The sequence below is a fragment of the Watersipora subatra genome, chromosome 4 (genome assembly GCF_963576615.1).
Source record: "Watersipora subatra chromosome 4, tzWatSuba1.1, whole genome shotgun sequence".
Taxonomy (NCBI): Eukaryota; Metazoa; Bryozoa; class Gymnolaemata; order Cheilostomatida; family Watersiporidae; genus Watersipora; species Watersipora subatra.
In genome coordinates this window covers 53,470,677-53,486,012 of record NC_088711.1, presented here as the reverse complement: position 1 = coordinate 53,486,012, position 15,336 = coordinate 53,470,677, and the positions used below count along the sequence as shown (strand labels likewise).

The following is a 15,336-nucleotide window of genomic DNA, read 5'->3' as shown; positions in this document are numbered from 1 at the left end:
TATCTACATAGGAATATATATATTGGGATATCGATATGGCGATAGATATATTTGTATATATAGTATATATATCTATATTTTCTAATCAGGAGGCTCATATCAATATAAAAGCCCTGTTAGAAGGCTCTGAAAAATTAGCTGTTCAGGGAGCCTCCATATTCTACATATATATAGAATATAAATATATATAAGCATATAAATATATTTATATGTAGCATAAACCGAATTAAACTTATATCGCCCACAGAAATAAAAAAAACTCCTTCATTTAAAATGGTAAATGTTGAACATGTTTATTAAAAATTAATTTTCTGTACAAAAGCCTTTTTATTACTTGTGTAATGCTAGACATTCATCTAGTTGATATTAAAGTAACTGATTGTAGGCTAAACTTAGATGTACCACTCAAGGAAGTATATAGAACTAAACTAATATTTTAGCATGAAACTGATGTTTATACGCTCAGGTCCACATTATTATCTGTTAAATGATTGGTTGCCAACAGGCCATGATGTGATGAGACTGCATGGCTGCATTGATATTAACAAAAAACCTTTGTGTTAGCGATAGATTGTATCCGCGAAGCCATTACATTAGCTACGAGTGATACAGCTTGGAGTTCTAGCACTTCTACACTGAATGAGAAGTTATACGGTATATAATATTTGAAAAAGATCATTTATGAGTGGCGTTTGCTCTCATCTACAAACCTGACTAAAGTTGATATGCCATTTGCTGATCTCACCCAAAGTTCCACCATCCTTCTATATAAGTGACTAAGGTTAAAGACTGCCTGGTAAGTATTAAAGGTTTCTAATTTTGCAGTACCATGATGTTCTATGAAGGTTAAGGTAAACTCCATAAAAGACAGTTTTTCTTTTGTCGATAAAAAGACAGCTGGTCTTTCTGCTCTAGTCATGCGCAAGTGCTTGCTTCGGTACAAAGGTAGGATGTTTTGGTCGATTGTTTCCCTGGTTCTATTCAGTGTACCACTAATTAATATATTTGATCTGGATTTTTTGCTAATAACCTAACATCCATCCTTTCCAGGTTGTTTGCTCTTTTTGATACCTTATATATTGATGTCTCTAAAATGAGTTTGAGGTGACCTTCATAAAATAATCATGAAATACTGGAAATACCAGATATTATAACATATTTTATCTGGTTTAAAAGTACCATATGGTTATCTACAGCACTCTGTTATAGAGGTTGTCATAGTCGCAGTGACTTATATTCAGGAACTTATACTTATACTTTACTGCTCGGACTTACGTGTACATAATATCAATAGCAGGGGAAGTATTGACTACTTATCTATATATTTATCTATAATATGGCTATTCAACTAATTGTAATTAATTTTAAATTGATACGGATAATAAAAAAGTGTCAGTTAAAAATCCAAACAAATTTTGAATGAAAATATAATAATATAATATATGTCGGGTATAGTCTGCCTTATCATTGGTTGAGTCAGTGAAACAGACAGAATTTCAAGTGGGAGTCCACTGAGGTCTGGGCGCTCAAATAAAACTAATGTTTTTACTTCACTTTAGGTGCTGTGTAAGTTTCATTAGCTTGTGAACCATTCCATTAGCTCTTTACGGATAATAGATCTCTTGTGTCTTCATTAATACCAACATAGTTTCTATTCTCTACATCTCAGATTGCGCTTGTGCATAGCTTATTGTTCTGATTTGTATGCCTCGGCTTAGATCTTGCATTCTTGCTCATCTATTTGGCTTTCATAAGATGAAAGCCAAATACATGGGCCAAATTTTCAAATGAAACGCCGGGCTTTCATCTAAATGCCCCGTGTTTAATTTGCTGGTTCACAAGTCTGAAAGCCGTTGTCTCCTACTAACACTTGACGCAAACTTAAATTCTATACAAATAATTGCTTCAATAACATAATTTATATATTATCTATGTAAGTAGTGCAAGACAGTGCCTCTGACTATACTGCGAAGGTTTGTGCTTCACAGACTAATTTCAGGTCCGATAGACCTTTCTCTCTGATGAGAATGTTATGAAGTAGGCTATTGCTTAAATGATGTAAGTACTAGACACCTGTGGACAGATGACACCTCCATTATGTTTGTAATGTAATATAAAGTGTCAATAGATGAAGTAGCTAATATTACAGTAGAAATTATTCAGAGAGATGGAGACTTCATGCTAAACCAGTGTGTGCATAGAGATTGTGTTTAAGACCGCTGGTATGTAGGATGAATTAAGAGAGAGGTGCATAGAGGTAGGTTAGATTGCTTTTAAGACAACATCTACTATCTAACAAATACCACCTGTGCACCCTCATTTGTTTCTTCATCTGTATAGTTCTTATGCTCTATAGTCAGATAGTATTTGATTGAGTTGGTAACAGTGCTTGTAATACTGTTAAATGATTTATTGGTTTATTAGTGTAATGATTAGATTGAAATAAGTATTGTAAGCAACAGTATTACAATTGTAATTTAACAGTATTACAAGCACTGTTACCAACTCAATCAAATACTATCTGACTATAGAGCATAAGCACTATACAGATGAAGAAACAAATGAGAGTGCACAGGTGGTATTTTTTAGATAGTAGATGTTGTCTTAAAAGCAATCTAACCTACCTCTATGCACCTCTCTCTTAATTCATCCTACATACCAGCGGTCTTAAACACAATCTCTATGCACACACTGGTTTAGCATGAAGTCTCCATCTCCCTGAATAATTTCTACTGTAATATTAGCTACTTCATCTATTGACACTTTATATTACATTACAAACATAATGGAGGTGTCATCTGTCCACAGGTGTCTAGTACTTACATCATTTAAGCAATAGCCTACTTCATAACATTCTCACCAGGGAGAAAGGTGTATCGGACCTGATATTAGCCTGGGAGGCAGAAACCTTCACAGTATAGTCAGAGGCACTGTCTTGCACTCCTTACATAGATGATATATAAATTATGTTATTGAAGCAATTATTTGTATAGAATTTAAGTTTGCGTCAAGTGTTAATAGGAGACAACGGCTTTCAGACTTGTAGATGCCTACTGTATTACCAAAATACAACTTCTAATAAACCACACTTCTCCATTAACCTCGATTTCTGCTCAGAGATTGTCAACTTTAAATGAGTATCTTCTTGTCATTTAGGTTGTGTTTTACCATGCCTTTGAATTTCAATTGCTGCCTGCCAATACCATGAAGCCATTCTCTGAGTTATGAATAAAGGCTCTATTAGGGTAGTCTGGCGTCCTCCATTATGTGAACATGGCCAGTCAATCTTAAATTCTTTTAGATGAGAACTTTATACATGTTAGGTAGGTTGGTATGAGCTAGAATATCCTCATTCGGGATGAAATCCCAAAACTTCACATTTAGAATCAGATGCAGATGTCTCATCATATAGACGTTATATTTGTGACCAGTTAGCTTGTATAATGGCCAGCTCTCCACTTCGTGTAACAGAGAAAATAGAATGATGGACCGATATACAGAGCATTTAGTTTTGAATATCAGATCCTATTCATAGCACACCTTTGCCTTTACTTGTCCAAAAGGGTTTAAAAAACATCCTGGTGATTATCCCATCATCCATTTTGCTGCTACTCATCACTGTCAACCCAAGATATTTGAACTTGTTGACACTGGCTAGCTGCTCATTGTTGAGATAAATACGCTGACCAATATGTCATGTACTTCACGGATAGGGTGGAGTAGTATTTCCATTTTTGTGATGTTTATTTCAAGTCTTAGCAAATCTTCTATTTCCTGCACAATATAACTTCGTATCACCATGAGTGTGTGCAATGAAGACAGTGCTATGAGCAAACACGAGAAACACGTGCTCATTAGTAGTCTGCATTTGAGAATTAACATCCTTGAGAGACGATGACATGCAGACACCACCTATGTAGGCTTTAGTGAGGTGAGGCTATTTCTCTGAGGGTCAAAAACTGGAAATTGACTGAGCGTGAAGCCAGCTAGTAATTTGTTGTACCTGAATTATCTTAACTTGAATAAATTCCATATTACAATACTCCGTCATATATATCATCTGGCATCAATTTAATCTTGTCAAGAATGACTAAAACTGTCCAATAGCAGCTCAGATGCGTAAGCGGATGTCCTGTCTGAATGACAAAATAAATTGTATGGTCTGTTACACTAGAGCAGGGTGAAAGGAAGGGCCGAGAAAGAGGCTACATAGTTTACCACAGCAATCTATTTTGCTTACTTTTTATGTTTCTGGAACATTTTTACAACTACCCTAGGACACTTATGTATTCGCGGCATCTAACTTTCGCGTTTTCGCGGTGTAATCCTTTCGCGAAAATTTAATGAGCGAAACTAAACAATCATAACGAACGAGCGAAAAACGCGAAGTTAAATAGCTTTGTTCATTGATATCCACAATAAAATCGTAATATTAGAAATGCAGGCAACTTTCGTCTGTGGTTAAGATAAATGGGAAATTTCTGGTAAACTCATTATAGCTAATACACCAACTGAGCAGCATGGCAAAGCAATATCAGTTTAGTCACCGAATTTGTAACTGGTGAGAATGAAAGTCTGGTAGGTTAAGTCGTAAAATTGAAGAATAATTATTGCAGTGATGAATTTTATTACCATCCAAAAACAATATCAACCTTCATCAGGTCCAACCACATTATCTCTTTCACTGCCAATCATGTACAAATTCGTTACCGGCCTAGTGCCAGCCATTTTACCGAAATTGCCGATATTGCTTCATGATATGTATACAGTATTTTTCAAGTTCTACTTTAATTATATGTATAATCACGAAAATCTAAAATGGCTATTATGTCATCAACAGCTAATTACCTGTTTTATGACTCGCGCGGGGTAGTTAATGAACTCACAGAAAAATGTTTGTTTTTAGATTAGAAATTCTCAAACAAAAGTTTAAAATTGCTTCGTTGTTTTAGGCTGATTTTATAGAGAAATCTTCGGACAACACAGTCAATTTCATAAAACACTTAAAGACCGTGGGTTATGTGGTCAACAAATAATAAAATCAGGTTACCAGACAATTGCTGAGAAAGTCAGAAAATGCGTTTATGACAGTGACCCCTAGAAAACGCACAAATGCGTTTATGGCAACGTAAGGGTTATACAGTTTTGGTTGTGAAGTTGGTTGTTACCTATCTATTTTCTTCTTCTTGGGATTAGAGTGTGAAAGTCACGGCAGGAGGGACCTAGACGTCATTGATAGTCTAAGAAACAAATGGTAGCAAGTGATCAAATTGAATTGTCGATCTCACCCACACATTTCAACCTGTGGTTTACAAATACGAACTATTTTCAAATTGAATTTTTTTCTTATTAGTGAACTGGACCTGAGGAATGTAATGTTTTTTTCCACTGCATTTATTTTCACACCACTCTATTTTCGCACTCATCAGAGCCACGAAATTAAGTTGCAGCGAAATTTTACTCTGTGTGCTACTCACGAAACTAAATACTAGCGAAATATAAGTGTCCTAGGGTACTATAAATTTATCACTAACCGCAATATAACACCAGGTTATTAGCAAACTATAGGAAAATTGTCATTGTCACAGTGACTTACAGATTAGCTGGGAAAATTGTCACAGTGCCAATTTTCCCATAATCATCTTTTCAGTTTTGACGCATATTCAGGAATTAACCCTCCATATTCAGGAATTAACCCTCCGAGGCCCCTTATATTTCGACATTCTCTCAGCTCCTTGTGTTATCTCAGCTTCATATGTTGCTTTTGTGAAGTGATGTAAAAGCCAAGTGTTTATTTTCTATTAGCAATTACCATGAAGCTTGTTCAGAGGTTGAAAGCCTCTCTTATGTTACTACTATCGCTTGTCATAACATAAATTCTATAGACGTGATTTCTTCTCAATGTAAACATTATAAAAGCTGCTGGAAGTCTTTCTCTTTAATTGACAAAAAAGGTTTACTTTTAAAAAATAGAGCACCATGGTGTTCAATTACAGGTTTGATGGTGTATTATTTACTGTATATGTTTATGTACAAAAACTCACATTTACACGTATATCTAACTGTCACTGAGCAGTTGCTTTAAGGTTGATGTAGTGCCAAGTGAAGGAGTCTCCCAGACTTCTTTTACACCTTGTATTACACGTTATATTGGAAAATAATCATATACATATATATAATATATATATGTATATGTATATATATAATAATCATATAGGTACATATACCTTGTCATATTGTCACACAATTGTGTACATTTGTACATTGCCATGTTGAAACATAATCATATACCTTGTTATATATTTGAACATAATCATATAACCATGTCATATTGGAATATAATTATATACCTTGTCGTATTGAAACGCAATCAGATACCTTTTCATATTGAAACACAACCATATACATTGTTGTAATGGAACAGAATCCTGCACCGTATTATATTGGAATACAATCATATACCTTGCCATACTGAAACACCGCGCTACTGCTGTTACTGTCAACTGCTCCAACACTAAATGGGCATACTTACACAGACAGAACCCCTAACAATAAAAATCTATGTTTCCATTACTAGACAACAAAAACTGTTTTTATTTACATCTATAATCTCTGACTATTGTAGAGAAGGAAGAAAATACCGAGTCCCTAATGGATGTGTTCTTTTACATAGAATGGTTAGCTAGAACTTACAAAGAGAAGTCAGAGCAGTCTGGCAATTGGAGACACTATCTACAGGTAAGTTTACAATATTTCAGATCAACTAGAGTAGAATGTAAAATGTATACGAGGAGACTAAGCACACTAAGATGGTGAGTCATACATTTGGTGACTGCAACATCATTTAACTGTTATTCGTGAGCAGAGGCTATTTATTTATACCCCTAACTTTAATACCATGGAACTTGAAAAGTTGTGATTTTACAAAATATTCAATCTTTACTCCTAAACGTAATATATTAGTTTAAAGGTAATTCAAACAATTACTTTTTAAATGGAGGTTATAACAAAATATAAAATTTAGTATAGATCGCATCTTAAAACATAGCCATAATGTATTTTGTCCGATTACAGGTACAAATTTAACATGTAATAAATGGGGCTAGAGTTGAATTTTATTGTATATTGTGTCATTGACTCTACAGATTACTAGCATCTAACAATTTACTAGGTGAATGATTATAACGTTATTTATTTGAGACTTTAAAATATCATTACTGAGTCAAATTCTTATAATATTGTAGAAGGTTTATTGATTCTCATTGCTGTAGCTGTGGTTTAAAACAGGAAAATTATGAACACTTCGTTATAACTGCCCATTACTAAAAATAGACCTTCTCTAAGACACCCTTGAAGTTCTTTAAATTCTTCAATTGAATTTATAGATGGTTGCTATGACATGTGATATTATCAAGTCTTTAATTGTCCGTTTTGAAAATTACCATAACTTTGTTTATTATGTTTTCTCGCATGACAGTAAAATGTCATAGCAGCAATTGCGAGGTGATGGCACAGTATTGATACTGGTTGAAACAATTTTGCTGAAAACATAAGTACGATTGAAATGTACTTGAAATTTCATGTTGCAGTGTTGACAGGGATTAAAGTACCATTGTTGAAAACAGAAGTCAGATTGAGTCGTACCTAAGGCTATGAAACACAGAATTCTTATTATTTTGCTATTAATTATTTATAATCTCTTTAGGCTCACGGGCTAGCAAACTTCTGCCTCGCACAAGACTTAACTCCAGCAAGACGTAGACTTGTATATGAAATAGAAAAAAGCTGGTACAAAGGAAACCATCCTCTCAGCTATGACCAGCATCAACAGTTAATCGATGAGCACAAACGACTTCTGACCAACTACAGAGAAGAAACTAGAGATAACTTTGCTAGTTTAGACAGCTTAGTAGGGGCTTTAGACACTGGTGAGCTATTCAGTGAAATAAGTTTAACAAACGCTGAAGAATTCTGTCAAAAACTATTTCAAGCAAGTGAAACATGTACTGATGGACTCGTCAAGGTGTCGAGAAAAATTCTCCAAGATAGTGTTGATATACTAATACAAGGAGGAAAATATCCGCCATGCCAATTTGCACTGATAGGGCTAGGATCAATTGCCAAAGGAGAAGCAACTCCCTACTCCGATTTAGAATATGCCATCATCGTGGAGAAAGAATCAGACTACTTTGAAAAATTAGCTGTTGACACTTACTTCAGGATAGGGAATCTGGGAGAGAGTCCGCTCAAAGGATTTGATATCAAGGAACTCAAATGCAATGAACATTTTGATAGTCAAATGAAACAATTCACAACTGGTTACAGAATAGATGGAATAACTAAACATTCTGGCAATATTCCGACGGGTAATTGCAGAAAAGGAGGTCACAATATGATCCTTACAGTTGACAGCTTGATGGATCTCTATCGACAAGAAGCTGAGGCTAAATTTGATAGATTTCCAGGAGACAAATCGGACATGTTCTCTTCTACTGTAGTCATTCTCTCTAATGGAGAAACGCATGATAGTAGCCAGGTCTATGATCAGTTTATTACAGCAAGAGAACATTATGAAAATTCTGTGCTGAATGGAAAGAAAGATGTTCAACAAAAGCGCCTCGATTCATTTCAAATGGATATAGAAACGTTTTCATTTTTGCCAGACTTTGTCAAATTTCAACCGCCAAATAATTTGAATGTCAGGGTAAAAGAGAAGATTTTTCGTTACCCAACTCTACTAGCAAACAACATGAAGATGTGTCTAGGATTACAGTCTAAACACCCATGGGAGATATGGAGAGAAATGCAGCAGCTTGAAATCTTGTCAACAGAGAATCAAAAGTACCTAAATATTCTTCTAGCAACTGCCATTTACTTACGAACTTCTGCTTATCTCAAGTCAAACTCTCAGACAAATGATGTGCAAATAGACAAGTACCATAAAGGAAGGCAAGATAGAGTCTACACTGTTCCCGCACACTTGTTTGTACTAATGGGCTACTTACTTGTACAAATCAAACAATTTGTTAGCTCTGCAATGCCTCAAGTAGCAACTCCTGTTGACCTATCTTTGCTACCAAAAAGAATAACAGTTTCTCTTGAAAATCATTGGTTGCTAGCTAAAGTACTTTATTTTACTGGACAGTACGAATCGGCTAAAAAGGCAGTCAGTAAATCTATAGATCAGCCACTTGACAGTGACAGCGACGACATGCTGTGGGAGATCATCAGTCAAACCACACCACAAACAAGCGACTTCCTTGACCGCAAAGATATTTCACAAAAACGAGCTGAACTTTGTGCCTACCTCTTATACTACACAAAAAAGTATAACTCAGCAGTTCGTTTCTTCAATTATTTCATCTCCACACAGAAAGGGCCGCATGGTCTTTGGAAGCTGTTGGCAGCACATTGCAGTAAAGAGATAGGAGATTACATTAAAGCTCAAGAACTACTTAGAGATGTGAGTGTTTATGTGTTGGTATAAATTCCACATCGCTTTAAACATTTAAAGTGTTTGGAGATTTTAAGTTTCAAGATGAATCTTTGAAATGCTTTCTCTCTTGATAAAATGATTTTTCATTTATAACATTTGGCAACTCAGGCTCTGTTTGTTTTTTTTTGGTTTTAAATTTCTTTTTTGAAATTCAATTTCTTTAATGTTTTATTTTATTTTTTTTTCTATTGCTCATGAGAGATATTTGCCTCAGACAGATTGATTGATTTAAAGATTGGGAAAAAGTAGTTGTGATAGCACAAAGCAGTCAGAACTGTTAAAAAAATTATTTACGTGTAACAACACGTGTCCATTATTAAATGATAAATTACTAAGGAAATGAGTCGAGTGAAATATAAAAAATATAGTAATAATACAGACCTTTAAAGATTTCATGGTTATGTATCTGTTGTGTAGCTACCACTCTTCAACACAGACTATCGACAACTCATGTTAGTCTTTGGATGACCTTAAACAACACAGAGAGAAACCTATGTTGACTTTTGCTCCAATTTTTGTACCCTTGAAGAGTGATAAACACTGTGGAAATATCAAATACTCCTCTCACAGCAGTTTTTGTTTGTTTGTCATTATCTGGTTACCTCTCCTTGCTGCCTTCCTTGTTTGTCCATGTTTGGGGTGAACGATTAAAACGATTTATTTGTCATTGTTGTAAAAGTTGTAAAAACATTATTTTCACTATTACCCAGAGATGGGTAGTCAAGTTAATATGTTTGCTTGAGCGAGCCTTAATGCTCACTTCACTAAGGAAATGGAAATAACTGATTCTCTTATATCTTTTAGTTCCTCTGGCATCCGATTGGTTCGAAGTATCTTACCAGTCCGAATTGACTCCTTACTGTCACCATATAGGAATAGATTTGAACTCTATTTGCAATAAGCAAAGGGACTCGACTCAAAATGCAAAATTCTGCCGTTTTATAATTACTAATTTGATGAAAAATCTATCAGCAATGTTAAGTAATAAGTAACACAAGTAGCTACTTGAGGCGCGCCAAAGCGAAAACCCCATTGCAGTCTCATGTTGCCACTTGCTCATGTTTTTGTAAGACTTCTATATCACTGTGCATATTTTATTGATCAATAATATGTACTATGCACTAGCTTTATGGTTTGTCTGCAAACAGACAATAAGCTTATTTATAAGCTTTATAGATGCTTGCGAATATCGTTCATTCTATATAAACAATTAAAAAGCTAGCATGACGACTTGCTTTTGTACTTATACAAAAACAGCGATCACATATTGCAGTGTTATTAGATCTGCCTAAAATTTGTGGCAATAAATTTAGGAAATTAGGTTATTATGGTGCCAGAAATGAACCAGTTGCATAAATTTTCCTTTACTCACAAAGCAGCAAAAAATCATGGATAAATCTTTTAATTTCCTGGTAAAGATACATGACAAAATTGTTGTAAATAGCGACCTAGACGTATTTCTGCGAGTGAGTCAGTGAACAGCAAGCGAGCCAATAAATCACTTGGAATAACCATTTGCACAGTTAATCTTGAACACCAGAAAATGGTTGATCAGTGCATTTGTTAGAATGTCAGTTTGACAATCTGAATGATGTGGGTTCAAGACCAACTTATAACAATCTTTTATCTCAACCTGTGACCAATGCTTTGACAGACAAATGGAAGCACAAAATCATGACTTTTTTATAAAAAATATTGCTGAAGAGTATGGCACACAGCAAGCTTTTTTGCTATCATCGTAATATATAGATAATGATATAGTATAGGTAAAGTGCCTAAGTTGAGTTACTTAGTGTGGGTATTGTTCTTGGCACTCCAATCGTGGGAGTTATAAATTTATATATTGGTGACAAGCTATGTCATACTGCATTTCCCTAAAACTAAGAACACGTTAAAGTATACAATGGTTGGTCATGAATTTCCTAGCAAAGATATCTGATATCTGTCTCAGGCTGAGAAAGACATAGAGTCATCAGATAGCAGAGACTTGTTCAAGGAGACTGATGACAACAACAGAGATACATCAGAGGCATACAGCAGTATTGGCTCAGTGTACTGTGATCTGAGTGAATATGAAAAGGCACTAGAATATCATACAAAAGCATTGACGATGGACCAAACCATGTATGGTGAAAACGTTCATTCAGACCTTGCTGTAGACTACAACAACATAGGTTTCGTATACTACTCACTAGGTGACTATGGACAAGCATTAGAATATCACACCAAATCCTTGGATATGTGTAAAGCCATATATGGTGCTGAGGCTAATCATACTAGTATTGCTGCTAGCTACAGCTACATAGGTTTAGTACACCACTCACTAGGTGACTATGGACAAGCACTAGAATATCTCACCAAATCCTTGGATATGTGTAAAGCCATATATGGTGCTGAGACTAATCATACTGCTATTGCTACTAGCTACAACAACATAGGTTTAGTATACCACTCACTAGGTGACTATGGACTAGCACAAGAATATTACACCAAATCATTGGATATGCGTAAAGCTATATATGGTGCTGAGGCTAACCATAATGCTATTGCTGCTAGCTACAGCAACATAGGTTCAGTATACAACTCACTAGGTGACTATGGACAAGCACTAGAATATCACACCAAGTCATTGGATATGTGGAAAGCTATATATGGTGCTAAGACTAACCATACTGTTATTGCTACTAGCTACAACAACATAGGTTCAGTATACGACTCACTAGGTGACTATGGACAAGCACTAGAATATTACACCGAGTCATTAGATATGCGTAAAGCTATATATGGTGCTGAGGCTAACCATACTGCTATTGCTACTAGTTACAGCCACATAGGTTCAGTATACGAGTCACTAGGTGACTATGGACAAGCACTAGAATATCACACCAATTCATTGGATATGGATAAAGCTATATATGGTGCTGAGGCTAACCATACTGAGATTGCTACTAGCTACAGCAACATGGGTTCAGTATACAACTCACTAGGTGACAATGGACAAGCACTAGAATATCACACCAAGTCATTGGATATGCGTAAAGCTATATATGGTGCTGAGACTAATCATACTGCTATTGCTAATAGCTACAACAACATTGGTTTAGTATACGAGTCACTAGGTGACTATGGACAAGCACTAGAATATCACACCAATTCATTGGATATGGATAAAGCTATATATGGTGCTGAGACTAATCATACTGCTATTGCTACTAGTTACAACAACATAGGTTCAGTATACGAGTCACTAGGTGACTATGGACAAGCACTAGAATATCACACCAATTCATTGGATATGGATAAAGCTATATATGGTGCTGAGACTAATCATACTGCTATTGCTAATAGCTACAACAACATTGGTTTAGTATACAACTCACTAGGTGACTATGGACAAGCACTAGAATATCACACCAAGTCATTGGATATGTGTAAAGCTATATTTGGTGCTGAGGCTCATCATATTAATATTGCTACTATCTACAACAACATAGGTTTAGTATACGACTCACTAGGTGACTATGGACAAGCACTAGAATATTACACCAAGTCATTGGATATGTGTAAAGCTATATATGGTGCTGAGGCTAACCATACTGATATTGCTAATATCTACCACAACATAGGTTCAGTATAATACTACTCACTAGGTGACTATGGACAAGCACTAGAATATTGCACCAAGTCATTGGATATGCGTACAGCTATATATGGTGCTGAGGCTAACCATACTGATATTGCTACTAGCTACAGCAACATAGGTACAGTATACCACTCACTAGGTGACTATGGACAAGCACTAGAATATCACACCAAGTCATTGGATATGAATAAAGCTATATATGGTGCTGAGACTAACCATACTGATATTGCTAATAGCTACCACAACATAGGTTCAGTATACTACTCACTAGGTGACTATGGACAAGCACTAGAATATCGCACCAAGTCATTGGATATGTGTAAAGCTATATATGGTGCTGAGGCTAATCATACTGATATTGCTACTAGCTACAACAACATAGGTTCAGTATACTACTCACTAGGTGACTATGGACAAGCACTAGAATATTGCATCAAGTCATTGGATATGCGTACAGCTATATATGGTGCTGAGGCTAACCATACTGATATTGCTACTAGCTACAGCAACATAGGTTCAGTATACTACTCACTAGGTGACTATGGACAAGCACTAGAATATTGCACCAAGTCATTGGATATGCGTACAGCTATATATGGTGCTGAGGCTAACCATACTGATATTGCTACTAGCTACAACAACATTGGTTTAGTATACGACTCACTAGGTGACTATGGACAAGCACTAGAATATCACACCAAGTCATTGGATATGCGTAAAGCTATATATGGTGCTGAGGCTAATCATACTAGTATTGCTACTAACTACAACAACATAATGTAGGTTCAGTATACGACTCACTAGGTGACTATGGACAAGCACTAGAATATCACACCAAGTCATTGGATATGCGTAAAGCTATATATGGTGCTGAGGCTAACCATATACTAATATTGCTAATAGCTACAACAACATAGGTTCAGTACACGACTCACAAGGTGACGATGGACAAGCACTAGAATATTACACCAAATCATTGGATATGGATAATTCTATATATGGTGCTGAGGCTAATCATACTAGTATTGCTACTAGCTAAAGCTACATAGGTTCAGTATACAACTCACTAGGTGACGATGGACAAGCACTAGAATATTGCACCAAGTCATTGGATATGCGTAAAGCTATATATGGTGCTGAGGCTAATCATACTAGTATTGCTACTAACTACAACAACATAATGTAGGTTCAGTATACGACTCACTAGGTGACTATGGACAAGCACTAGAATATCACACCAAGTCATTGGATATGCGTAAAGCTATATATGGTGCTGAGGCTAACCATACTAATATTGCTAATAGCTACAACAACATAGGTTCAGTACACGACTCACAAGGTGACGATGGACAAGCACTAGAATATTACACCAAATCATTGGATATGGATAATTCTATATATGGTGCTGAGGCTAATCATACTAGTATTGCTACTAGCTAAAGCTACATAGGTTCAGTATACAACTCACTAGGTGACGATGGACAAGCACTAGAATATTGCACCAAGTCATTGGATATGCGTACAGCTATATATGGTGCTGAGGCTAACCATACTGCTATTGCTAATAGCTACCACAACATAGGTTCAGTATACTACTCACTAGGTGACTATGGACAAGCACTAGAATATTGCACCAAGTCATTGGATATGCGTACAGCTATATATGGTGCTGAGGCTAACCATACTGATATTGCTACTAGCTACAGCAACATAGGTTCAGTATACTACTCACTAGGTGACTATGGACAAGCACTAGAATATCACACCAAGTCATTGGATATGCGTAAAGCTATATATGGTGCTGAGGCTAATCATACTACTAATGCTACTAGCTAGAGCAACATAGGTTCAGTATACCGCTCACTAGGTGACCATGAGCAAGCGCTTGACTGTTACACCAAATCTTTGGATATACTTCACATAATACACTACGAAAAACAAAATCACCCTGACATACAGCATTTACAAACTATAATCTTTACCTGCATAAATGATGTTTCTTCCTAGTAGCTATTTTATGAGTAATCTTTTGTGTCAAAATTGGCAACTTTAATACCACTACCAGTGCTTGCATCTTTCCTTTTTGATTCTACTGTATGTTTTGGGTATAATGTTTATCATTGAACATGCAGTTTAGCCTTCTGCATTAATTGTGACAGAAACATGCTTTATTATATCCTCCGTATTTTCCTATGTG

The 15,336-nt window shown here is 35.7% G+C and overlaps 1 protein-coding gene across 1 annotated transcript; it reads left to right on the top strand.

Moving 5' to 3' along the window:
• Positions 1–11,821: 11,821 nt before the first annotated feature.
• On the top strand, positions 11,822–13,574 carry LOC137394829 (tetratricopeptide repeat protein 28-like; the record flags this gene model as incomplete). Its single annotated transcript, XM_068081601.1, has 2 exons — positions 11,822–12,747; positions 13,147–13,574. Coding segments are annotated over exons 1-2 (1,308 nt in total), but the record flags the coding sequence as incomplete, so codon positions are not given.
• Between the last annotated feature and the right edge of the window lie 1,762 nt (positions 13,575–15,336).